The sequence below is a fragment of the Anomaloglossus baeobatrachus genome, chromosome 1 (assembly GCF_048569485.1).
Source record: "Anomaloglossus baeobatrachus isolate aAnoBae1 chromosome 1, aAnoBae1.hap1, whole genome shotgun sequence".
Taxonomy (NCBI): domain Eukaryota; kingdom Metazoa; phylum Chordata; class Amphibia; order Anura; family Aromobatidae; genus Anomaloglossus; species Anomaloglossus baeobatrachus.
In genome coordinates this window covers 571,570,510-571,598,051 of record NC_134353.1, presented here as the reverse complement: position 1 = coordinate 571,598,051, position 27,542 = coordinate 571,570,510, and the positions used below count along the sequence as shown (strand labels likewise).

At 47.4% G+C, this 27,542-nt stretch overlaps 1 protein-coding gene across 1 annotated transcript in view; it reads left to right on the top strand.

Moving 5' to 3' along the window:
• Positions 1-27,542, top strand: part of UHRF2 (ubiquitin like with PHD and ring finger domains 2) — a 205,725-nt gene that overhangs the window by 124,649 nt on the left and 53,534 nt on the right. The window contains exons 8-10 of the mRNA XM_075317479.1: positions 2,541-2,648; positions 24,786-24,890; positions 24,982-25,088. Coding sequence (XP_075173594.1) covers positions 2,541-2,648; positions 24,786-24,890; positions 24,982-25,088 — 320 coding nt within the window. The remainder of the gene's footprint in view (positions 1-2,540; positions 2,649-24,785; positions 24,891-24,981; positions 25,089-27,542) is intronic.

Genomic DNA, 27,542 nt, shown 5'->3' with positions numbered 1-27,542 from the left:
CATTTGGTGAGCACTATCCAGCATAGCTCTCTATTGGAGGGCTGTAACATGTGCTTTCTTTCTCAGTGGCATACAACACCTAATTACCATGAAGTATACATTTTTTTTGTCTGTCCAGCTGTATAGGATAGAGCAGCAGATCAGACTTTACTGTACAGTATAAAAAGGATTTAAAATAATACCATTGTAGACCACCCTAACTCATTCTTTTGGCTTGCAAAAATGTATATTCCCTATGAATATATATGTGGTGAGAGATTCCCTGCATAACATATTAAATAGAAACCTAAGGCTACATTCAAATGACCATATTTTCAGTCCAAGTGCTGTTTGTGACAAAAACTGATCCCACAGTGATCGCAATTCAGACGAATGTATTCAATTGGTCTGTTCGGATGCTTACTTTTTTTCACACGGACTGAATATAGGAGTAAAAAAACTCCAATGTGCTTAAGTCTATTGTATTTTGGATGAGATTCAACTATTCAAGTCTATAGATGTGCAAAAAATAAAAAAACATTCCATATAGCATCAGACTTGCCATTCTCAACATAGAAAACTGTATTTGATCTTGTAAATGTATTAACTACTGCTGTATAAAAACAAATACCATACAGATGACATAACAGATGAAATATTATCAGCATTTTTAGGAATACAGTACATATCAGATGTTTTTTGGAGTGGTTTTTATAGGCCCTTGTGGAGTGAACCTAGAGTTGTCAAATGCTGTTTCGTCGGTTTTTTTTGTCTTTATTTAGTTAGGAATCTGTGACATTGCAGACACTTTAGTAATTATGTAGTATAACATTTTCAATTTTTGTAACCGCAATAATTGAGTACCATGGATTGAAGAGACTATTGAAAAAAGTGCCCCACTACACAGCAATAACAAAGCCTATAGTAGAAATTCCTGAAATTACCAAAATGGCAGATATTTTAGTTTGAAGTTTGACACATGTATCATATTCTTCAGACTGGGAATGTTCAGTGGATGGTTTATGCAGCGTAAACACAAGCAAAAGAGGGCTCCTGTGTAAGACCCATATATCGGCTTTTTGGAGTCCAATAGCTCTTGATGATGCACAATTTCACCTACTTTGGAGGTGTTAGTGGCCCCCTTAAATGGTTATTCCCATCTCAAAGATCCTAGCCCAATATGTAGTAGACATAATAATAATATTAGCAAATACCTCTTGATATAGCCATGTATCTTACCTCATGTGCAGGGCATTGCAGCTTAGGTATCCATGGTTATGTCCACAGTTAGTTGCTCATGGTTGTAACTATGGAGACCTAAGCTGTATGTCCTGCACATGAGGTTAGAGACATGGCTATATCAGGAGATCTATACTACATTTCTAATTGAAAGAATTTGCTAATATTATAAGGCTTGGGCTACATAAGCGTATGGCATCTGATGCAAGAGAATCGGATGCTATTGACCCTTGGCCCCCGCTCTGCTGCAAGCGCGAGCCGATTGTCATTATACTGTGATCCAATCCTGCGATCGGATCACAGCTGCAGAGGAGAGTGAAGGATTAATCTCCCCATTCTCAGTTGATGCGATTATCGCACTGTACTTGGCTGTCATTCGAGTGCAGTCCAATGTTTCACTTGCACCCATATGGGTGCGAGTGATCGAAGACTTGCTGACACTCACAGCATGCTACAATTGTTTTCTCGGTCTAGTTAGGGTTGAGAAAAAAATCGCAGATGGGAATGGCCCCATGGAGTAACATTGGTTCAAGTGGAATGTGTTTTTTTGTCTTTTCTTTTTTACTCGCATTCCATTCGTCCGGTTTTGCTCGCCGTGTGTCCTAGGCCTCGTTGTTACACTTACTAAATATTGGGATAGGATCTTGTAGATGGAAATACATACCCCTTTAACATTTTGGTCCCTGTGTAGTTGCCCCAATGGTATCTCCATCCTTGCAGTTATGCCTGCAATCTAAGCAGTGTAACTAGTTGTACCTAAGGGCTCATATGATGACCCATATAACTAAATCCCCCGTCACATTTAACGACAACGATACGACCTGATAAGGATCGCTGGTAAGTCGCTACGTGGTCGCTGGTGAGATGTCAAACAGTCGGATCTTCCCAACGATGCAGCAACGATACAGTGACCGTAGCGACCCGTATAACGATCTCGGTGGTCGTTGGAACCCTGAGCTCTGAGTCGTCAACGAGGTCGTTGGTAAGGCGTCAAACACACTGATGCATCCTTCCCAGCAGGACCTCGACAATCAAAAAATGGTCCAGGCCATTCCAACACAACCAGCGATCTCACAGCAAGGGCCTGGTCGCCGCTATGTGTCAAACGTAGCGAGATCATTGTTGTGTCATAGAATCTGTAGACTCATCAACGAGCTTACTAGCGATCTCGCTGTGTGTGAAGGTACCGTAATGGACATGTAACATGTGGCTTCCAAGACAATGATATTATCAAGCAACTAAGGGCTTATAATGTAGTAATTAGTGTAAGCCTGTGCTAACCCACTGTTTTGTTTTTTTTTATTTTGTTTTTTTTTCCAAAGGGAATGGCATGTGTTGGCCGTACTAAAGAGTGTACCATTGTCCCATCAAATCATTACGGTCCTATCCCTGGTGTTCCTGTGGGTGCCCTATGGAAATTCAGAGTTCAGGTACTTATTGTATTGTCTATATTAGCTAGACTGAAGCTCCTTTGATTTTTTCTTTTAAATTGTATTAACAATATAGTGACAGAATAGTAGAAAATTAGAATTCTTCATGTATTTATTCTTCATGTAAACAGTCCCTGAACTTTAGGAACCAACATGTATTATTGTGCTGTACTGTGAACCAGCGCCACAGCACAAAGCTTGCTTGATGTAAAGGTAAAGAACAATAGACCAGGCCTTTTTTATAACAGATCATTGAGAACTTTACAATTTTCATAATCTCCGTATCTCAGTTTATCTTCTATTTCTTTGTCGCTCCATTGGGAGACCCAGACAATTGGGTGTATAGCTTCTGCCTCCGGAGGCCACACAAAGTATTACACTTAAAAGTGTAAAGCCCCTCCCCTTCTGCCTATACACCCCCCGTGCATCACGGGCTCCTCAGTTTTTATGCTTTGTGCGAAGGAGGCTGACATCCACGCATAGCTCCACATCTTAGTCAGCAGCAGCTGCTGACTATGTCGGATGGAAGAAAAGAGGGCCCATAACAGGGCCCCCAGCATGCTCCCTTCTCACCCCACTCTGGTCGGCGGTGTTGTTAAGGTTGAGGTACCCATTGCGGGTACATAGGCAGGAGCCACATGCTGTTTTCCTTCCCCATCCCTTAAGGGCTCTGGGTGAAGTGGGATCCTAATCGGTCTCCAGGCACGGGGACCGTGCTCCCTCCGCAGCCCCTGGGGAATCTGCTGGACAGGAGCCGGGTATCGTCAGGGACAAGGCCCTGCTACTGTGAGGTACTCTGTGTCCCCTTGGGGGACCGCGCATGGAGCGCTTGTGCCATACACACTGCAGCACTGCTGGGTGTGTTAGTGCGCCGGGGACTACCGCGCCGACCGCGCTTATTTGCCGGCCGCGCTTATAACTTTAGTCCCCGGCTTTTGCGGCCTAATATCGCATATTCCCGCCCCCAGGCCTGCCAGTCAGGGGAAGGGCGGGACGCTGCACAGGACGTCAGCGCTGAGGGCTGGAGCATACTTTGTATCCTCCTCCCCCCTCACTCAGCACAGTGGGGCACCAGATTCCCGCACTTTCTAGGGCACGCCCACGGCCCCCTCCTCCCCACAGAACGCCGGCAGCCATTCCTGTCAGCACTTCTGACGCTGGAGAGGAGAGACAACACGGCTCTGGGAGGCCCAGGCAGGGAATCTGGTGATCACACAACCGCTTTGAGCGGTCGGTAAGCAGCACCTGAGGTGCTGGCCCCACTGAGTGCCGAAGTGTACATATATATATATGCTTATATGCTATACATTTACACTGTACGGTCGCACTGTTGATTTTTGGCTATATACCCTCCTGGATTGTACTCAGAGGAGACAACAGCATGTCGTCCGCAAAAAGCAAGGGTGCCAAAGCACAGGCTTACTTTGCAACCTGTACCTCATGTGCGGCTATACTACCGGCAGGTTCCACCGACCCTCATTGTGTGCAATGCTCGGCCCCTGTGGCACTTACTCAGCCGGAGCCTCTGCTACTGGTGGCCCAGGTGGAACCACCTGCTACCACTGTCCAGGTGACAGGGACGGAGTTTGCAGTATTTGCTGACAAACTGTCTGAGAGTATGGATAAATGGTCTGCTAAGATACTAGAAGCCTTACAGTCCAGACCGGTGACTCAGGCCCCGGGCACTGTTGAATCATTGACCACAGGCCCCCCTCAGTTGGAGCAGCAAAGTGCTCCTGGGGTGACCCATAGGTCCCAGGGTGAGGTCTCTGACACGGACCGCAGTCCCAGGCCGCCTAAGCGGGCTCGCTGGGAAATTCCCTCGACTTCATCACACTGTTCAGGGTCTCAGCAGGAGGACTCTCTGGATGATGAAACGGAGGTAGCAGATCAGGATTCTGATCCTGAGGCCGCTCTCAACCTAGATACACCTGAAGGTGACGCCATAGTGAATGACCTTATAGCGACCATCAATCAGGTGTTGGATATTTCTCCCCCAGCTCCTCCAATTGAGGAGTCAGCTTCTCAGCAGGAGAAATTCCGTTTCAGGTTTCCCAAGCGTACAATGAGTACGTTTCTGGATCACTCTGACTTCAGAGAGGCAGTCCAGAAACACCGAGCTTGTCCAGATAAGCGTTTTTCCAAGCGCCTTAAGGATACACGTTATCCCTTCCCCCCTGACGTTGTCAAGGGCTGGGCTCAGTGTCCCAAGGTGGATCCTCCAGTCTCCAGACTGGCGGCTAGATCCATAGTTGCAGTGGAAGATGGGGCTTCACTCAAAGATGCCACTGACAGACAGATGGAGCTCTGGTTGAAATCCATCTATGAAGCTATCGGCGCGTCTTTTGCTCCAGTATTCACAGCCGTATGGGCACTCCAAGCTATCTCAGCTTGTCACTCGCAGATTAATGCAGTCACACGTACGTCTGCTCCGCAAGTGGTGTCCTTAACCTCTCAGGCGTCGGCGTTTGCATCCTACGCCATTAATGCTGTCCTGGACTCTGCGAGCCGTACGGCGGTAGCATCCGCCAATTCGGTGGCAGTCCGCAGGGCCATGTGGCTACGTGAATGGAAGGCAGACTCTACTTCCAAAAAGTTCTTAACCGGTTTGCCATTTTCTGGCGACCGCCTGTTTGGTGAGCGATTGGATGAAATCATTAAACAATCCAAGGGAAAGGACTCATCCTTACCCCAGTCCAAACCAAACAGACCTCAACAACGGAAGGTACAATCGAGGTTTCGGTCCTTTCGGTCCGCGGGCAGGTCTCAATTCTCCTCGTCCAAAAGGCCTCAGAAGGATCAGAGGAACTCCGATTCATGGCGGTCTAAGTCACGTCCTAAAAAGACCGCCGGAGGAACCGCTCCCAAAGCGGCCTCCTCATGACTTTCGGCCTCCTCACACCACATCCTCGGTCAGTGGCAGGCTTTCCCGCTTTTGCGACGCCTGGCTGCCACAGGTAAAAGACCGTTGGGTGAGAGACATTCTGTCTCACGGTTACAGGATAGAGTTCAGCTCTCGTCCTCCGACTCGATTCTTCAGAACATCTCCGCCCCCCGAGCGAGCCGATGCTCTTCTTCAGGCAGTGTGCACTCTGAAGGCAGAAGGAGTGGTGATCCCTGTTCCTTTTCAGCAACAGGGTCACGGTTTTTACTCCAACTTGTTCGGGGTGCCGAAAAAGGACGGATCCTTCCGTCCTGTTCTGGACCTAAAACTGCTCAACAAACACGTAAAAACCAGGCGGTTCCGGATGGAATCGCTCCGCTCCGTCATCGCCTCAATGTCCCAAGGAGATTTCCTAGCATCAATCGACATCAAAGATGCTTATCTCCACGTACCGATTGCACCAGAGCATCAGCGCTTCCTGCGTTTCGCCATAGGGGACGAACACCTTCAGTTCGTGGCACTGCCTTTCGGCCTGGCGACAGCCCCACGGGTCTTCACCAAGGTCATGGCAACAGTAGTAGCAGTTCTGCACTCTCAGGGACACTCGGTGATCCCTTACTTAGACGATCTGCTTGTCAAGGCACCCTCTCAAGTGGCATGCCAACACAGCCTGAACATTGCTCTGGAGACTCTCCAGAGTTTCGGGTGGATCATCAATTTTCCAAAGTCAAATCTGACACCGGCCCAATCACTGACATATCTTGGCATGGAGTTTCATACTCTCTCAGCGATAGTGAAGCTTCTGCAGGACAAACAGCGTTCACTACAGACAGGGGTGCAATCTCTCCTTCAAGGTCAGTCACACCCCCTGAGGCGCCTCATGCACTTCCTAGGGAAGATGGTAGCAGCAATGGAGGCAGTTCCTTTTGCGCAGTTTCATCTGCGTCCACTTCAATGGGACATTCTCCGCAAATGGGACAGGAAGTCGACGTCCCTCGACAGGAACGTCTCCCTTTCTCGGGCAGCCAAGGCTTCCCTTCAGTGGTGGCTTCTTCCCACTTCTCTGTCGAAGGGGAAATCCTTCCTGCCCCCATCCTGGGCTGTGGTCACGACGGACGCGAGCCTGTCAGGGTGGGGAGCGGTCTTTCTCCACCACAGGGCTCAGGGTACTTGGACTCAGCCAGAGTCCTCCCTTCAGATCAATGTTCTGGAGATAAGGGCAGTGTATCTTGCCCTAAAGGCGTTCCAGCCGTGGCTGGAAGGCAAGCAGATCCGAATTCAGTCGGACAACTCCACAGCGGTGGCATACATCAACCACCAAGGTGGAACACGCAGTCGGCAAGCCTTCCAGGAAGTCCGGCGGATTCTGCTATGGGTGGAAGCCACAGCCTCCACCATATCCGCAGTTCACATTCCGGGCGTAGAAAACTGGGAAGCAGACTTTCTCAGTCGCCAGGGCATGGACGCAGGGGAATGGTCCCTTCACCCGGACGTGTTTCAGGAGATCTGTTGCCGCTGGGGGAAGCCGGACGTCGACCTAATGGCGTCCCGGCACAACAACAAGGTCCCGACATTCATGGCACGGTCTCAAGATCACAGAGCTCTGGCGGCAGACGCCTTAGTTCAGGATTGGTCGCAGTTTCAACTCCCTTATGTATTTCCTCCTCTGGCACTGTTGCCCAGAGTGTTACGCAAGATCAGGTCCGACTGCCGCCGCGCCATCCTCGTCGCTCCAGACTGGCCGAGGAGGTCGTGGTACCCGGATCTGTGGCATCTCACGGTGGGCCAACCGTGGGCACTACCAGACCGACCAGACTTGCTGTCTCAAGGGCCGTTTTTCCATCTGAATTCTGCGGCCCTCAACCTGACTGTGTGGCCATTGAGTCCTGGATCCTAGCGTCTTCAGGGTTATCTCAAGAGGTCATTGCCACTATGAGACAGGCTAGGAAACCAACGTCCGCCAAGATCTACCACAGGACGTGGAGGATATTCTTATCTTGGTGCTCTGATCAGGGTTTTTCTCCCTGGCCATTTGCCTTGCCCACTTTTCTTTCCTTCCTTCAATCCGGATTGGAAAAAGGTTTGTCGCTTGGCTCCCTTAAGGGACAAGTCTCAGCGCTCTCTGTGTTTTTTCAGAAGCGCCTAGCCAGACTTCCACAGGTACGCACGTTCCTGCAGGGGGTTTGTCACATAGTCCCTCCTTACAAGCGGCCGTTAGAACCCTGGGATCTGAACAGGGTGCTGATGGCTCTTCAGAAACTACCTTTCGAGCCAATGAAGGATATTTCTCTCTCACGCCTTTCGCAGAAAGTGGTCTTCCTAGTAGCAGTCACATCACTTCGGAGAGTGTCTGAGCTAGCAGCGCTGTCATGCAAAGCCCCTTTCCTGGTGTTTCACCAGGACAAGGTGGTTCTGCGTCCGGTTCCGGAATTTCTCCCTAAGGTGGTATCCCCCTTTCATCTCAATCAGGATATCTCCTTACCCTCTTTTTGTCCTCATCCAGTTCACCAATGTGAAAGGGATTTGCACTTGTTAGATCTGGTGAGAGCACTCAGACTCTACATTTCTCGTACGGCGCCCCTGCGCCGCTCGGATGCACTCTTTGTCCTTGTCGCTGGCCAGCGTAAAGGGTCACAGGCTTCCAAATCAACCCTGGCTCGGTGGATCAAGGAACCAATTCTCGAACCTTACCGATCTTCTGGGCTTCCGGTTCCCTCAGGGCTGAAGGCCCATTCTACCAGAGCCGTGGGTGCGTCCTGGGCTTTGCGGCACCAGGCTACGGCTCAGCAGGTGTGTCAGGCAGCTACCTGGTCGAGCCTGCACACTTTCACGAAACACTATCAGGTGCATACCTATGCTTCGGCAGATGCCAGCCTAGGTAGGCGAGTCCTTCAGGCGGCGGTTGCCCACCTGTAGGAAGGGGCCGTTTTACGGCTCTATTACGAGGTTTTACTTTACCCACCCAGGGACTGCTTTTGGACGTCCCAATTGTCTGGGTCTCCCAATGGAGCGACAAAGAAGAAGGGAATTTTGTTTACTTACCGTAAATTCCTTTTCTTCTAGCTCCAATTGGGAGACCCAGCACCCGCCCCTGTTCCCTTCGGGCTGTTGTTCTTTGTGTACACATGTTGTTCATGTTGAATGGTTTCAGTTCTCCGAAATTCCTTCGGATTGAATTTACTTTAAACCAATTTATAACTTTTCCTCCTTCTTGCTTTTGCACCAAAACTGAGGAGCCCGTGATGCACGGGGGGTGTATAGGCAGAAGGAGAGGGGCTTTACACTTTTAAGTGTAATACTTTGTGTGGCCTCCGGAGGCAGAAGCTATACACCCAATTGTCTGGGTCTCCCAATTGGAGCTAGAAGAAAAGGAATTTACGGTAAGTAAACAAAATTCCCTTCTTTAACAAGTGACTTGGGTAAAACATTTTTATGTGTGGCAATAAATTAATTTTATATTCTGTATAATATACAGTATTAGGCCCGTTTCACACGTCAGTGAAAAACACTGACGTTTTTCACTGGCGTGTAAAACACGCACATGTCCCTGCGTGTGCCGTGAATCACGGCACACGTGGGTTGTCTAAGTGCAATCCGGGCTCCGTTCTCTGTGGCCCGTGATTGCACTTAGTAATCAACTCACCTGCGTCCGCTGCCGCTCTCCATGGTGCTGATCGCTCCCGCGGTGCAGGATCCGGCCGGCGCTGACCCCCGCAGCAGCTGCTTCCGGGTCGGCTGTGTCGCGTATCATGAATATGCGCGACAATAATGAGCCAGCTCAGAAGCAGCAGGGAGAACGGGCTGCAGAGGACATCGCTGGACACCGGGTGAGTTAAAATGTTTTTTATTTTAAAAGCATGTTTTTTTCTGGCACGTGTTTCACGGACCACACCACTGCGTGGTCCGTGGAACATCAGTGATGCCAGAAAAAAATGGACATGTCTCCGTGCAGCAATCACGCACACGCGGGTACGCTGCACGGAGACACGTGCAGTGACAAATCACTGACGTGTGAGCAGACCCATTCATTATAATGGGTCTGCATATGTCAGTGATTCTGGTACGTTTAAAAAAAAGCACAAACGTCCCAGAATCACTGACCTGTGAAACAGGCCTTAAATGTATTATTTAGTTTTCAGAGTTAGGTGACCCTTGAAGGTTAGTACGGTAGCAAAGTGGTAGAGGTATTAAAAAGCATAATTCTGAAGGCATTATGAATTCTGTGTGCATATGTGTTTATTTAGAACTCTAGCTTGCATACATCGGCATTGTGTAAATGTGGTTAATCTTTTTACAGCTGCACTATTCTGTGTATGTGTTCATTCGTTAGTAGTATAAAGTAGCAAAGCAAACGAAAAAGATGAAAAAAAAACATATCTTCAGTCCCCAACAGATGTGTAGCTGATGCTCTGGTTGCTCTCCTTTGTTTTCAAGCTGCCATCATGTAACCAGTGTAGCTAGTTAGTGAGTGAGCTCAGTAGTCACATCCTGTACTACTAGTAGGTAGAATGGCAAGAAAACACAAAAAAAGAGTATGGGCGCTACATAAAGTTTGTATGTTTGGGTAGGGATTCTGGCAAAAGGAAGTAGTAGTAAAGGCAGTACTCACCTTAGTTTTTGTAAGCATAGGCACAACACCACTGAAGCGTGTATACCAATGGACGGATGAGTGCTGTTCGTGCTCAGATCCTTTTGGACAGGGTTCTTGCCTCCAGGGATTGCGACTTATAAGGCGCAGTAGCCGGTTCTAAGTCCCATATACTGAGATACTCAAGATCTAAACGTCGTCTTATTAACAAGCTTGACCTTATATGACGACTGGATGGGGAGCGCCTCTGTGTTGTATTTGGTGCTATATTACTGGCATTACAGCTCAGGGCTTCACATTATACCAATAACGAAGCACATGAACGGTGATGCTAGTAATACAGCACATGACTGCAGATTAGCAGTAGTAGTTACATGCCGTAAACTTGTAAATTACATTTTAATTTGTAATATTTTATGGCTTTTTTTTTTTCAGAAACTTTGTATCACCCCTTTGCGTGGAGTGATGAACACGTTTTTTGACACCTAGTTGAATTATTTGTTTTACATTTGCTATTCATTAGGATGCATTGGTGAATCTAGGCTCTTGAGATATACAGTACAGACCAAAAGTTTGGACACACCTCATTCAAAGAGTTTTCTTTATTTTCATGACTCTAAAAATTGTAGATTCACACTGAAGGCATTCATTCTATGAAATAAAACATGTGGAATGAAATACTTAAAAAAGGGTGAAACAACTGAAAATATGTCTTATATTCTAGGTTCTTCAAAGTAGACACCTTTTGCTTTGATTACTACTTTGCACACTCTTGGCATTCTCTTGATGAGCTTCAAGAGGTAGTCACCGGAAATGGTCTTCCATCAGTCTTAAAGGAGTTCCCAGAGATGCTTAGCACTTGTTGGCCCTTTTGCCATCACTCTGCGGTCCAGCTCACCCCCAAACCATCTCAATTGGGTTCAGGTCTGGTGACTGTGGAGACCAGGTCATCTGGCATAGCATCCCATCACTCTCCTTAGTCAAATAGCCCTTACACAGCCTGGAGGTGTGTTTGGGGTCATTGTCCTGTTGAAAAATAAATGATGGTCCAACTAAACGCAAACCGGATGGAATAGCATGCCGCTGCAAGATGCTGTGGTAGCCATGCTGGTTCTGTATGCCTTTAATTTTGAATGAATCCCCAACAGTGTCACCAGCAAAGCACCCCCGCACCATCACACCTCCTCCTCCATGCTTCATGGTGAGAACCACGCATGTAGAGTCCATCTGTTCACCTTTCCTACAAGGACACGGTGGTTGGATCCAAAGATCTCAAATTTGGATTCATCAGACCAAAGCACAGATTTCCACTGGTCTAATGTCCATTCCTTGTGTTCTTTAGCCCAAACAAGTCTCTTCTGCTTGTTGCCTGTCCTTAGCAGTGGTTTCCTAGCAGCTATTTTACCATGAAGACCTGCTGCACAAAGTCTCCTCTTAATAGTTGTTCTAGAGATGAGAAGGTGTGTCCAAACTTTTGGTCTGTACTGTACATTTGGTGAATTTAACTGTAAATGTAGTATGGCTGTCCAGACATTATGTACCAAGAACATTTCCTTGTAGGAGATTTTCAGTTGGGTCCAGAAATATTTGGAAAATGACACAAGTTTTGGCAGTTTAGCGGTAACCAAAACATGTTCAAGATTGAATTGTAAAGCGCTGTGAAAAATGTTGGCGCTATAGAAATAAAGATGATGATTATTATTATTATTATTATACAGTTCTATAAGAAATATGAACTTAAAGTGCATACACTCATCTTTAATTTGAGGGGTTTTACATCTTAATTGGAACAAGGTTTAGGAATTACATCTCTTTAAAGGTAATCTGTCACCAGTTTTTTGGTAGCTCATCTGAGTGGTGTCACTTACTGAGCTGTTTGCTTTCACTTTGATAAAATCAATGTTTTTTCTTCTGCAGATTTAGCAGTTATACAGAGCTCATGAATATGCTGGACTACCTAGCAGCAGGCCAAGTAGTCCTCTAATGATAATCTACTGCTGATTAACCAGTCATTTTATTCATTTTATCAAAACTACACTGAGTAGCCCAACAAGTGAAACACTGCTGGAATCAGGATCTTTGCCCATATGTTATGCTGCACTCAGATTAGGTTTTAAAAACCTGGTGACAGATTTCCTTTAATATTTAGTTGCCTCTTTTTCAACAGGCCAAAGATAATTGGACAGTTATCTCAAAAGCTTTTTAACCCCTTAACGACTGCGAGCAGTGATATTACGTCCTTGCGGTCATAGTGTTAATCCCCTCCTGCTGCTGCAGGTGCGGATCCGCGCACATGTCAGCTGATTTGTACAGCTTACGTGTGTCTCGTAGGTACGAGTAGAATCGTTATTCACCCATACCTGTTAACCCCTTAAATGGCTCTGTGAAGATGTAACAGCGCCATTTTAACAGCGATCGCGGTAATCCAATACTCACAGGCCTCCACCGGAAGTGGATCCGGTGGTTGTCTTGGTTGCACAGGGTCTTGTGATATCTCCTGTAGCTCACATGACTCAGGTCCTGTAAGAGACATCCGAGTACTGGTTGTTACAAAATAATTTTTCCTGGTCTTCCCGGTGATTTTTCCCGGTAATTAGATAAAAAAATAAAAAATGTTTTAAAAAAGTTTTGAAAAAATAAACCCCTAAAAGTTCAAATCACCCCCCATTCGCCCCATTGAAAATGAAAGGGTTAAAAAACCCCCCACATATTTGGTATCCTCGCATTCAGAAATGCCTGATCTATCAAAATCTAAAATCAATTAATCTGATCGGTAAATGGCGTAGCAGCAAAAATATTCCAAACACCAAAATTAAGTTTTTTGGTAGCTGCAGATTTTGCGCAAAATGCAATAACAGGAAATCAAAAGGTACCGTTAAAGTCAGCCCGCGACGCAAAAAATAAGCCATCACTGAGCCATAATGCAGAGAAATGAGAATGCTATGGGTCACGGAAAATGGCGCAAAATGTATGCCACTTTTTTCGGACAAACTTCTGATTTTTTTTTAACCGCTTATACAAAAATAAACCTATTTATGTTTGGTGTCTATGGATTCACATCGACCTCAGGCATCACACCAACACATCAGTTTTACCATATAGTAAACACAGTGAATAAAATGTTACTGTTTTCCAGTACACTATATGGTAAAACTCATGGTTTCAAATAAAAATAAAGCTCGTTATGCAAAAAACAATACCTCACATGACCAGATTGACTGAAAAATAAAAAAGTTATGTCTCTCGGAAGAAGAATGGCAAAAAAAAAAAGCGCAAAATTGTCCGGTCAAGGGGTTAATGGGCTGCATGAGATATTCCTTCGTTAAGCCATCATGAATTAAGCAGGTTAAAGGCCTGGAGCTGATTCCAGATGTGGCAATAGCAAGCTATTGCTGTGAATCCACAACATGCTGTCAAAACTACTGTCAGTGGAAGAGAAACAGACCATCATTAGGGTAAAAAAAAAAAAAAAGAAGTCCATCAGCAAAATAGCAGAAATGTTAGCAATGGCCAAATCAACAATTTGGTACATTTTGCACAAATAAAAAGAGTGTACAGTTGAGCTTGGAAACTCAAAAAGGCCTGAAGAAAAGTGTAGAAGATGATCACAGAATCCTTTCCATGGTGAAGATAAACCCCTTCATAACGTACACCCAAGTGAAGAACCTTTTCCAGGAAGTAGGTGTGTCAGTATCTATGTTTACCATAAAGAGAAGACTTTATGAGAGCAAATACAGAGGCTTCACCACAAGTTGCAAACCATTAACCAGCCTTAAAAATTGAAAGGCCAGATTGGACTTTGCAAAAACAACAAAAACAAAGCCAGCCAAGTTCTGGAAAAGCTTTCATTGGACAGATGAAAGAAAGATAAGCCTGGACCAAATTGATTGGAAGAATAATGTATGGAGAAGGCTGGGAACGGCTCATGATCCAAAGCACACCTACATTCTCTGTAAAACATGATGGAGGTAGTGTGATGGCCGGGCATGCATAGCTTCCAATGGTACTGGTTTACTAGTGTTTATTGATGATGTGACTGAAGACAGAAGCAGCTAGATGTATTCTGAAGTGTACAGGGCTTTACTTGCTGCTCAGATTTAGTCACAATGCATCGAGGTTGATTGGACGGTGCTTCACAGTACAGATGGACAATGACCTAAAATATACTGCGAAAGGAACCCAGGAGATTTGGGGATTTTTTTAAGGCAAAGAAGTGCTATATTTTGCAATGACTGAGTCAGTCACCAGAACTCAACCCCACCAAGCATCAGGTAGGGGGTCACTTGTGGGAGGTTTCTGCTGTTCTGGCACCTCAGGGGCCTTGACAGTGTCACATGGCACCTGCAATACATTCCAAATAAATCTGAACTCAAATATGGTGCTCCCTCCTTTTTCACTTTGTACTGTGTCTCAGAAGTAGTTTTCCACCACATATGAAGTATTGGCAAACTCAGGAGAAATTGCACAACAAATTGTACATTATCTCCTGTTACCCTTGTGAAAATGAAAGGTTTGGCGTTAAAGACATTTTTATGGTAAAAATATATTTTCTCATTTTCACAGCTCAAAATGTGGTCACTTGTGGTGGTCCACTGTGTATGCACATCAGGGGCTCTCCAAAAGCAACATGGCGCCCACTAGCAATTCCAGACAATTTTGCGTTCAAAAAGTAAAATGTTGCTCCTCCCCTTCCGAGCCCTGGCATGTGTCAAAACAGTAGATTTCCATCATAAATGGCGTATCCATTTACTCAGGAGAAATTGCACAACAAATTGTACTGTGCATTTTCTCCTGTTACCCTTGTGAAAATGAAAGATTTTAGGGTTAGAGCAACATTTTTAAGGTAAAAATGTATTTCTTCATCGTTCCTTATGGGAGACCCAGACCATGGGTGCATAGCTTCTGCCTCCGGAGGACACACAAAGTACTACACTCAAACGTGTAGCTCCTCCCTCCGGGCTATATACACCCCCTGGATGACAATCTAACCAGTTCAATGCTTTGTGTTCAGGAGGTCACACACACATGCATTCTCTGATTTTTAATTTTTAAGATTTTGGATTTTAAAGATATGGAAGAAAAGCGGGTCCAGTCTGGACTCCCGGCATGTCCCTTCTCACCCCACTGTGTCGGCGGTGCTGTTAAGGTTGACTTCCAAGGCTGGAGCCTTCACATGCCGCGCTCCTTCACCATCCTCTGAGGCTCTGGCTTGAAGTGGGAGCCATCACGGTCCTCTCTGCCTTGCAGGAGACCGGTCTCCATCCGCAGCCCTGTCAGGATCCTGCCGGACGGAGCGTTTAACCCCCCCAACCCCGGGACCTGGCCCTGCGTCTCAAAGCTAAGTATTGAGACGTTTTTCAGGGGTCCCGGGTACATTTATTAAGGGGAGAGTGTGTCTTTTGACGTTGCTGTAAATTCCGGCCGTTTCTCTGGGTTTTTCCTGAGAACCGCGCCGAGGGTGCCTGCTCGTCGGCCGCATGTCAAAATCTAGGCCCCGGCTTCAGTTGCGGCCTAGTTTCGGTTTCAGTCCCTCTGCATGTTTTGCAGGGGAACAGTGCGGCGCCGCCCACCGGCCGTCCAGCAGAGGGGAGGACACTCCTCTCTGAGAAGATGTTTCCCTCCCCCGTATCTCTCCTTGGCCCTCCGGATTCCCGCTCTTGGGCTAATCCCCGCCCCCCCTCCTCACTCCAGCGCCATTTTATCAGCGTTCTCACACTGATCGGCGCTGGCTGCTGCAGCTGCTGCATCCACTGGGGGTCCGAGCTGTGGAATTCGGAGGGCACACAAAACCGGTCTGGTAAGCCACAACCTCAGGTTGTGGGCTTTATTATACACTCTCAGGGGGTCATTCTATAGGAGTGTATTCTTTACTGCAGAGTCTCCACCTCAGCAGCATGTCTCTCACTAGGAGCAAGTCTGCTAAGCTGTACTCTATATGCACTGCATGTAAGCTCATTCTGCCAGAACCGAGCACATACCCACATTGTGATGCCTGCTCTAACATGGTGGTGCCTCAGCCTGGAGCCTATTCAGGGGTCCCCCCGGCTGCTCCGGCCCCGGTGGCTGAACCCCTGGCTTGGGTAGCATCTTTTTCCAGAGCTATCTCCCAGTCTTTTTGCCGACTCCATGGGACAGCTGTCCCGGACTCTGCTGACCATGCATCAGCCCCCTTCTCAGGGCGCCTCTGCTGCTCCGAGCTCTGCAGAGCTCTCAGAGCATGTTTTAGGACCCCGTCCTCCTAAACGGAGACGCAGGGACCCTTCTCCTTCCTCGTCCCACGGCTCTGATTCACGAGCTGAGGTGCAGGGCGAGGAGGATACTTTTACTGTGGGCTCAGACGCTACCTCTATGTACCCCATTGACTTATCTGAGGGTGATGCGGATGTTAGTGACTTGATTGCATCCATTAACTCCGTACTGAACCTCAATCCACCAGTGTCAGAGGAACAAGCCTCTCTGGTAGAAATACACCAGTTTACCTCTCCTAAGAGAGCTAGGAGTACGTTTTTTAACCACTCCAGTTTTCAGGCCACTGTTACCAAGCCCAGGGCCTGTCCTGACAAACGCTTTCCAAAGCGTAGTTCTGATGACCGTTTTCCCTTTCCACCAGAAGTGGTTAAGGAGTGGGCTCACTCTCCAAAGGTAGACCCTCCGGTGTCTAGAATCTCAGCCCGGACAGTCGTATCTGTGGCCGATGGCACCTCTCTTAAGGATTTCTCAGAATAAAAATTATTTTGGGGGTACCTCAAATCAATATTCTATCAGAAAAATACCCATTCACTTTGAGTGACAAAGAGGAATTTTTTTTAAAAAAATTAATTACTTTATTTGGATATTAAAAAAGGGGGTCCTTTGACCCAAACATACAAAACACCAAAACATGAACAACAATAATACATAAGACAAAAGACAATAGGTAGTCTCACCCACTTCAGTGGGGACAAATAGAGACGTTTCTATAGAGTGGATATCCACCAATAATTTCACCTGAGAGAAGGTCAAAACTCAGAGAGGCGGGTGAATCTGTATTCTCTCCCTAATCTTCCCCTCAAAAAAGTCCTTACCTAACAATGGAGCACATCCTAAGTTTTACGATGCCCCCATTCCTCGGCGGCTTGCCCTTAGCAGACCCTCCTCTATCCCTCTTGAATACAAATAATAACGTCTCAAAAAGTGGTGAGTACCACCATTATCTCTGGCACATCCACATTAACAGGGTTTTTACTGGTAGAGGCAAACAGTAATTATGAGGAAGAAACTGTTCTTCAATGATCATCCTCAATAGCTTGCTTAGAAAATGACCCTGTACTCCTGAGATATATAACAGCTCATAAATATCAATAATTCAGAGATATGGAAATAATCCACTTATCTTCCAAATCTGTCTTCTAGGTGCCTAGAGACCACCAAAAAAAATTTCTTTAAACCGAGTCCATGTGATTACATTTCATCTTCACATAATCTCGTCACGTCTTGCCCATCATGATCTTTGATCCAGAGTCCATGTAATTTTTTCAATTTTTCAAGAACTCATTTAATAACTCTCATCTCATCTCAACGCGTTTCGCTCCATACACAATAGCCGACGGAGCTCATCAGGAGATTTTTTTCATTTTTCAAAGAAGCATAATAGCCTTAGGTGTTCAAGCCTCCAGGGTCAGAGCGGTGTGACACCTTGAACACCTAAGGCTATTATGCTTCTTTGAAAAATGAAAAAAATCTCCTGATGAGCTCCGTCGGCTATTGTGTATGGAGCGAAACGCGTTGAGATGAGATGAGAGTTATTAAATGAGTTCTTGAAAAATTGAAAAAATTACATGGACTCTGGATCAAAGATCATGATGGGCAAGACGTGACGAGATTATGTGAAGATGAAATGTAATCACATGGACTCGGTTTAAAGAAATTTTTTTTGGTGGTCTCTAGGCACCTAGAAGACAGATTTGGAAGATAAGTGGATTATTTCCATATCTCTGAATTATTGATATTTATGAGCTGTTATATATCTCAGGAGTACAGGGTCATTTTCTAAGCAAGCTATTGAGGATGATCATTGAAGAACAGTTTCTTCCTCATAATTACTGTTTGCCTCTACCAGTAAAAACCCTGTTAATGTGGATGTGCCAGAGATAATGGTGGTACTCACCACTTTTTGAGACGTTATTATTTGTATTCAAGAGGGATAGAGGAGGGTCTGCTAAGGGCAAGCCGCCGAGGAATGGGGGCATCGTAAAACTTAGGATGTGCTCCATTGTTAGGTAAGGACTTTTTTGAGGGGAAGATTAGGGAGAGAATACAGATTCACCCGCCTCTCTGAGTTTTGACCTTCTCTCAGGTGAAATTATTGGTGGATATCCACTCTATAGAAACGTCTCTATTTGTCCCCACTGAAGTGGGTGAGACTACCTATTGTCTTTTGTCTTATGTATTATTGTTGTTCATGTTTTGGTGTTTTGTATGTTTGGGTCAAAGGACCCCCTTTTTTAATATCCAAATAAAGTAATTAATTTTTTTAAAAAAAATTCCTCTTTGTCACTCAAAGTGAATGGGTATTTTTCTGATAGAACCTCTCTTAAGGATCCCACTGACCGCCAGGTTGACCTTCTGGCCAAATCTGTATATGAGGCGGCAGGAGCCTCGTTCTCCCCGTCCTTTGGAGCAGTGTGGGCTCTTAAGGCAGTCTCTGCCTCTCTGGCGGAGATACATTCCCTCGCCAGGGACTCTATACCCGAGATGGTTGCCTTAACTTCCCAGGCTTCGGCTTTTTCATCCTACGCCATGTCTGCCATTCTGGAGGCTTCTCACCGCACGGCGGTGGCTTCTGCTAATTCTCTCGCGATCCGCAGGATCTTGTGGCTTCGAGAGTGGAAAGCAGACGCTTCTTCTAAGAAGTACCTTGCTGGGCTCCCCTTTGCTGGGTCCCGGTTGTTCGGTGAACAACTGGATGAAATTATTAAGGAAGCTACTGGCGGGAAGAGTACTTCCTTGCCACAAACTAAAACCAGGAAACCTGTCCAGGGCAGGAACCAGTCGAGGTTTCGTTCCTTTCGTTCCTCAAACTGGTCATCCTCTAAGCCCTCAGCTTCATCCACTACCTCAGCCAAGGATCGAAAACCCAACTGGCGCGCGAAACCGCGTCCTCAGAAGAACGGAGGAGCCGCTGCCACTAAGGCAGCCTCCTCTTGACTATCTGGCTGCGCCAGCAACGTCCTTGGTCGGTGGCAGGCTCTCCCACTTTGGCGACGTGTGGTTTCAACACGTCTCCGATCAGTGGGTGCGGGATATCATCTCCCACGGCTACAGGATAGAATTTTCTTCCAGCCCGCCAAACAGATTTTTTCTGTCCACCTGTCCACTCCCCCCTGCTCCAAAGCCGCCGCCTTCTCACAGGCCGTGGCATCCTTGCAGGCCAACGGAGTAATTGTTCCGGTTCCCGCCCGGGAACGGTTCAGAGGTTTCTACTCAAACCTCTTCCTAGTCCCCAAGAAGGACGGTTCCTTCCGGCCCATCCTGGATCTCAAGCTTCTCAACAAGCATGTTCAGGTGCGGCGCTTTCGCATGGAATCTCTGAGATCGGTCATTGCCTCAATGACCCAAGGAGATTTTCTAGCATCCATCGACATCAGAGATGCTTATCTGCATGTGCCTATTGCGGTTTCACACCAGCGTTGGCTACGCTTTGCAATCGGAGAGGAACATTTCCAATTCGTGGCTCTCCCCTTCGGGTTAGCCATGGCCCCTCGTGTTTTCACCAAGGTCATTGCAGCAATGGTTGCGGTTCTGCATCTCCAGGGGTTGGCAGTAATCCCCTACCTGGACGACCTTCTAGTCAAGGCCTCATCCAGTGCAGACTGTCAGCGGAGTGTCTCGCTCACTCTCGCCACGCTTGTTCAATTCGGGTGGCTTGTCAATCTGCCCAAGTCCACTCTGACCCCGACCCAGGAACTTACGTACCTAGGGATGCAATTCGAGACTCTGCCGGCACTTGTGAAGCTGCCCTTAGTCAAACAGCAGTCCCTTCATCTGGCGGTGCGCTCTCTGTTGAAGCCCCGCCGTCATTCCATCAGGCACCTCATGCAGGTGCTGGGTCAGATGGTGGCATCAATGGAAGCGGTTCCCTTTGCCCAGTTCCATCTGCGTCCCCTGCAGCTGGACATTCTCCGCTGTTGGGACAAGCGGACCTCTTCCCTGCACAGGCTAGTGGCTCTGTCGCCACAGACCAGGAGCTCTCTTCAGTGGTGGCTTCGGCCCCTCTCTCTGTCACAGGGACGCTCCTTCCTGACTCCGTCCTGGGTGATCCTCACCACGGATGCCAGCCTCTCCGGCTGGGGAGCAGTATTTCTCCACCACCGAGCACAGGGCACTTGGACTCCGTCCGAATCAGCCCTCTCGATCAATGTGCTGGAAATCAGGGCTGTTCTTCTAGCTCTCGTAGCCTTTCACCACCTGTTGGCGGGCAAGCACATTCGAGTCCAGTCGGACAACGCGACAGCGGTTGCCTACATCAATCACCAGGGCGGGACTCGCAGCCGCCTGGCGATGTTGGAGGTTCAACGAATCCTTCAGTGGACGGAGGACTCCAAGTCCACCATATCCGCAGTCCACATCCCAGGCGTAGAAAACTGGGAGGCCGATTATCTCAGCCGTCAAACCGTGGACAGCGGCGAGTGGGCCCTGCATCCGGCAGTGTTCCGGTCAATCTGCCGCAAGTGGGGCACCCCGGTAGTGGATCTAATGGCATCCCGGCACAACAACAAGGTCCCGGTTTACGTGGCTCGCTCCCACGATCCTCAGGCTTTCGCAGCGGACGCGCTGGTTCAAGATTGGTCCCAGTTCCGTCTGGCATACGTGTTTCCCCCTCTAGCTCTCTTGCCCAGGGTTCTGCGCAAGATCAGAATGGAGGGCCGTCGGGTCATAAATCATTGCTCCGGACTGGCCCAGGCGAGCTTGGTACCTAGATCTGCTCCGTCTGTCCGTAGAGGTGCCGTGGCATCTCCCGGACCGCCCAGACCTTCTCTCTCAAGGTCCGTTTTTCCGCCAGAATTCTGCGGCTCTCAGATTGACGGCGTGGCTCTTGAGTCCTGGATCCTGACTGCTTCAGGCATTCCTTCTGAGGTCATCTCCACTATGACTCAGGCTCGGAAGTCTTCCTCAGCCAAGATTTACCACAGGACTTGGAAGATTTTCCTGTCCTGGTGTCGCTCTTCCGGCCATGCTCCTTGGCCGTTCTCTTTGCCGACCATCCTGTCCTTTCTACAGTCCGGTCTGCAGCTAGGGCTATCCCTCAATTCCCTCAAGGGACAGGTGTCGGCTCTGTCGGTATTATTCCAGCGGCGTATCGCCCGACTGGCTCAGGTGCGCACCTTCATACAGGGCGCATCTCACATCATTCCTCCTTACTGGCGGCCTTTGGATGCCTGGGATCTTAATCTGGTCCTCACGGCCTTACAGAAACCCCCCTTTGAGCCTCTTAGGGAGGTTCCCTTGTTTAGACTTTCACAGAAAGTGGTTTTTCTAGTGGCCATAACTTCTCTCAGGAGAGTCTCTGATTTGGCTGCGCTCTCTTCGGAGTCACCTTTTTTAGTGTTTCACCAAGACAAGGTGGTTCTCCGTCCGACTCCGGACTTTCTCCCTAAGGTGGTGTCTTCTTTCCACCTTAACCAGGACATTTCATTGCCTTCCCTTTGTCCGGCCCCTGTGCATCGCTTTGAGAAGGCGTTGCATACCTTGGACTTGGTGCGGGCGCTCCGAATCTATGTGTCACGCACCGCCGCTCTTAGGCGGTGCACCTCTCTTTTTGTGCTAACCACGGGTCAGCGCAAGGGTCTCTCGGCTTCTAAACCGACCCTAGCTCGTTGGATTAGGTCGGACATCTCCGATGCCTACCAATGTTCTCAGGTGCCCCCACCGCCAGGGATTAAGGCGCACTCGACCAGAGCTGTCGGTGCCTCCTGGGCTTTCAGGCACCAGGCTACGGCTCAGCAGGTTTGTCAGGCTGCCACTTGGTCTAGTCTGCACACCTTTTCGAAGCACTACCAAGTGCATGCTCATGCTTCGGCAGATGCGAGCTTGGGCAGACGCATCCTTCAGGCGGCTGTCGCCCATTTGTGAAGTTAGGTTTTGCCTACTTCTCAGTTTTGTTTATTTCCCACCCATGGACTGCTTTGGAACGTCCCATGGTCTGGGTCTCCCATAATGAACGATGAAGAAAAAGAGAAATTTGTTTACTTACCGTAAATTCTTTTTCTTATAGTTCCGACATGGGAGACCCAGCACCCTCCCTGTTGCCTGTTGGCAGTTCTTGTTCCGTGTGTTTCACCGGCTGTTGTTGTAGACAGAGGTTCCGGTTTTTCCGAGTTTTACTCTATCTCTACTTATGGGTGGATGTCCTCCTTCAGCTTTTGCACTGAACTGGTTAGATTGTCATCCAGGGGGTGTATATAGCCCGGAGGGAGGAGCTACACGTTTGAGTGTAGTACTTTGTGTGTCCTCCGGAGGCAGAAGCTATACACCCATGGTCTGGGTCTCCCATGTCGGAATTATAAGAAAAAGAATTTACGGTAAGTAAACAAAATTCTCTTTTTTTCATTTTCACGGCTCAATGTTATAATATTCTGTGAAGCACCTGGAGGTTCAAGGTGCTCACCAAACATCTAGATATATTCCTTGAGAAGTCTCGTTTCCAAAATTAGGTCACTTGTGGGGAAAGTCCACTGTTTAGGCACATTAGGGGCTCTCCAAACACAATATGTGGTCCGCTTTCTATTCCTGACAATTTTGCCCACTAAAATTCAATTGGCGCTCCTTTCTGAGCCCTGTCGTGTGCCCAAACAGTTGATTTCCAGCATAAATGGGGTATCAGCATACTCGGGAGTAATTGCACAACAAATTGTATGGTGCATTTTCTCCTGTTGAAAATGCAAACTTTGGGGCTAGAGTAACTTTTTTTTGGGGGGGGATAAAGTTTTCATTATTTTTCTTGCACTTTGCTTTAGTTCATGTGAAGCACCTAAAGGTTAATCAACTTCCTAGATGTGGTTTTGAGCAGTTTGAGGGGTGCAGTTTTTAGAATGGTGTCACTTTTGGGTATTTTTGTTATTTTCTGTCACCTAGATGTGGTCCTTAAAAAGTTATTTTAGAAATTTTGTTGGAAAAATGAGAAATGGCTGATAAATTTTGAACCCTTCTAACTTCCTAACAAAAAAAGTGATATTTCAAAAATTGTGCTGATGTCAATTAGACACTTGAGAAATGTTATTTATTAACTGTTTTGTGATATAACTCTCTAGTGTATTAAAAGTTGGAAAATTGGGAAGTTTTCAAAAATTTCCGATATTTTCACAAATAAACACGAAAAATATTGTCTTAAATTTACCAGTATCATGAATTACAAGAAAAAAAGTCTCAGAACCACTGGGATCCGTTTAAGCGTTCCAGAATTATAACCTGTCATAGTGACACTGGTCATGAAGGTGAAAACGGGCTGAGGTGTGAAGGGGTTAAATAAAGCAGGTTGCCCACTAACACCTGACTGCCATCCCATTGATTGGATATCAGACTAACATTTCAACTTTTAAATTATTTGCTAATTCGAAATGTTTTTGCGACCTACAGATATTGGTTTTGGATCATTTTTGTACAAAAAATAATAGTGTAATATTTCTTTATTTTCTTTTAGTACTTTAAGTATGATAATCTAATGTACTTTTAGATCAAATATACCGTATTTTTCAGATTATACGACGCACTTTTCCTCCCAAAACTTTGAGAGGAAAATGAGGGGTGCGTCTTAAAATCCGAATGTAGCTTACCGGGGGGTTGTGCAGAGGGGTCAAAGGAGGCAGGGAGATTCTCCGAGCAGTGCACTGTGCTGACGGCGCTGCTGGTCTGTGCGACGCTGTTCTGGATAGGGCCGCACCACTCTGTTCTGTTTGGAGCCGCTCTGTTCTGCTCCGTTCTGCTCGGCTACTCCGTGCACGGCTGCTCCGTCCTGCTCGGCTGCTCTGTGCACGGCTGCTCTGTCCTGCTCGGTTGCACTATGCACGGCTGCTCCGTCCTGCTCGGCTGCTCTGTGCACAGCTGCTACGTTCTGCTCGGCTGGTCCATCACCAGCCCTGCACAGAGAAGAGTGACGTTGCCGGCCCTGCACAGAGCAGAGCGACACCCACCCTGCACAGAGCACAGCGGTGTCGCCGGCCCCGCACATAGCAGAGCGGCGTCACCGGCCCCACACAGGGCAGAGCGACACCGGCCCCGCACAGGGCAGAGCGGCGTCTCCGGCCCCGCACAGAGCAGCACCCGCGTCTCCAGCCCCGCACAGAGCAGAGCGACACCGGCCCCCGCACAGAGCAGCACCCGCAGTGAGTATCTGGGCCCCTCTCTATACTACTTGCAGTCCTCCAGTACCGCCCCTGCCTCCTGTGACCCCCGCTCCTCTGCAGGCCCCCCTCCCTGGTAAGACACCACCATATTATAAACGGACCCCATATTTGTTTTTACCTTTTTTTTCCCTCCAAATTTGGGGTGCGTCTTATAATCCAGTGCGTCTTATAAAACGAAAAATATGGTAAGCAGAAATAGGGACAATTTTTTGAAAAGTTTCTAAACTTTTAAACACCACTGTCAAACTATAACATAACACTTTTAAAATATTGTACATTTTCAGGTCAGTGAAGCAGGAGTCCATCGTCCTCATGTTGGTGGAATTCATGGGCGAAGTAATGATGGTGCATACTCTCTGGTGTTAGCTGGTGGATTTGAAGATGAAGTGGTGTGTTTTTTTGCATTTCTGGATTATTTATTTCCATGTTTTTATCAGCTGAATATTTAATTGCTTCATATTTTTGTTGGTATTTTTTTAGGACCGAGGGGATGAATTCACTTACACGGGAAGTGGTGGCCGAGATCTTTCCGGCAATAAAAGAATTGGAGAGCATTCTTTTGATCAAACACTGACTCATATGAACAGGTGAGAAATATTCAGGAGCTTATAATTGTGTTATTTGTTTTAAATTTCTCCAACACTGTCTAGTTTACTACCTAATACACCTTCATAAACTTTAATTCTAATTTTATGTTTTATTCCTAATTTTAGTTTAGAGTTTATTTACCCTGTCCATTTTATGGTTACAGTGTTTTTTTTATGATGTCTGTAAGTAAAGTAAAATAAATAATGATATATATGAAAATTGTAGGGCTTTAGCTGGTCTACCTCTGTAAAGCTCTATTAATTCATTAAATTCTGACTACTTAAGAAGGTCGTACACATGAGATACAGTGGGTAAAGTTGAGCGAGTACCTAACTATTCGTACTCGCTATACTCATAACGAGTACTGTCTAATACTAGTGTATTCATTCCGAATAGCGTGTTCAATGCAAGTCAATGGGAAAACTCGCAAAGTAATGAGTAACCCGAAGCCGTACTATTCGTGTGAGTAACAAATAGTGTGGCATTCGGGTTACTCATTACATTGCGAGTTTTTCCCCATTGACTTGTAAGGCATATACTATTTGGAACGAATATGCGAGTATTAGACAGTACTCGTTATGAGTATAGCGAGTACGAATAGTTAGGTACTCGCTCAACTCTAAGGCTATGTTCACAGAGGGCTTTTTTGGTAGGTTTTTGCTGCATTTTTTAGCTGCAGATTTGCCTTGGTTATATGCAAATCCATGCTAATAAAAAGCTGCTTTCTTTATCGTTCCTTTGGGAGACCCAGACCTTGGGTGTTTAGCTTCTGCCTCCGGAGGACACACAAAGTACTACACCTAAAAGTGTAGCTCCTCCCTCTGAGCATATACACCCCCTGGTGAGCCAGTCCCAGCCAGTTTATCGCTTTGTGTTCAGGAGGCATACATCCACACATGCATTCTCATATGATTTTTTCCTTTTTGGAATGAGATTGAAGAAGTGCGGGTCCACCTCTGGACCCACGGCATGTCCCTTCTCACCCCACTGTGTCGGTGGTGTTGTAAGGTTGATTTCCAAGGCTGGAGCCTTACATGCCGTGCTCCTTCACCATCCCTCCTGGGCTCTGGCTTGAAGTGGGAGTCAGCGCGGTCTCCATGCCTGGCAGGAGACCGGTCTCCATCCGCAGCCCTTTAGGACTCTGCTGGACCGGAGCACTCATCCCTAGGGACCTGGCCCTGCGTCTCAGCAGCTAAGTACCTGAGACGTTTATATATTGGGGGTCCCTGTGCTTTATTGTATGGGGAGAGTGTGCTTACTGTATTTATTTTGGCATTTCCAGCGAGTTCTCTAGCTGTCGTCCGAAAACCGCGCCGATGGTGCCTGTGCGTCGGCCTCGCCACTCAAATTTAGGCCCCGGCTTTGCCGGAGGCCTAGTTTCTGTTCACTGCCCTCGCATGTCACTCATGCAGAGGGACAGGCACAGCTCCTCCCGGCGGCCGTCCTGCACAGGGGAGGGACACTCCCCACTGCTGTGCGTGTCTCCTCCCCTGTAGGTCTCTATGGCCCTCCAGATCCCGCTCTCCTACAGGAACGCCCCCAAGTCCCGCCCCCTCTCTTCGCTCCGGCGGCCATTTTCTCAGACAGGGTTCACTCTGCGCTGGCCTGCACTCTGCATCCCTGCTGAGGTGCTGTGCATTGGGGGTCCGGGCTTCGGGATCTGGAGGGCACACAACACCGCTTCCAGCGGTCTGGTAAGCCACAACCGGTCTCTGGTTGTGGACCTCTGTATATACTCCCTAGGGTTCATTCTCTTTGTAGAGTCCCCACTTCAGCAGCATATCTCACACGAGGAGCAAGGCTCCAAAGCTTTATACTGTATGCGCTGCATGTAAGCTCCTGCTGCCTGAATCGAGCACCTATCCACATTGTGATGTCTGCTCTAACTTGGCGGTGCCACAGCCTGGAGTCTCACCCCCAGTGGTCTCTCAGGCTGCGCCTGCACCTGTGGCTGAACCCCCGGCCTGGGTAGAATCCTTTTCTAGGTCTATTTACCAGTCTTTTGCTGAGTCCATGGGACTTCTGTCCAGGACTTTGATGAATATGCATCAGCCCCCTTCACAGGGTGCCTCTACTGCTAAGGGTCCCTTAGAATCTCTATCATCTGACCTCCGTCCACCGGAGCTCACAGAGGATTCATCATCAGGGCCCAGACCCCGTCCTCCTAAGAGGAGACGCAGGGTTTCTTCTCCCTCCTCATCCCGCGGCTCTGATTCAAGAGCTGACTTGCAGGATGAGGAGGATGCCTTTACAGGGGGCTCGGAGGCTAACTCCATGTACCCCATTGATCTTTCCGAGGGTGACTCAGATCTTAGTGACTTGATTGCTTCCATTAATTCTGTACTGGATCTCAATCCGCCAGTATCAGAGGAGCAACCCTCTCTGGCAGAAAAGCACCAGTTTACCTCGCCTAAGAGAGTGAAGAGTGTGTTCTTTAACCACTCCAGTTTTCA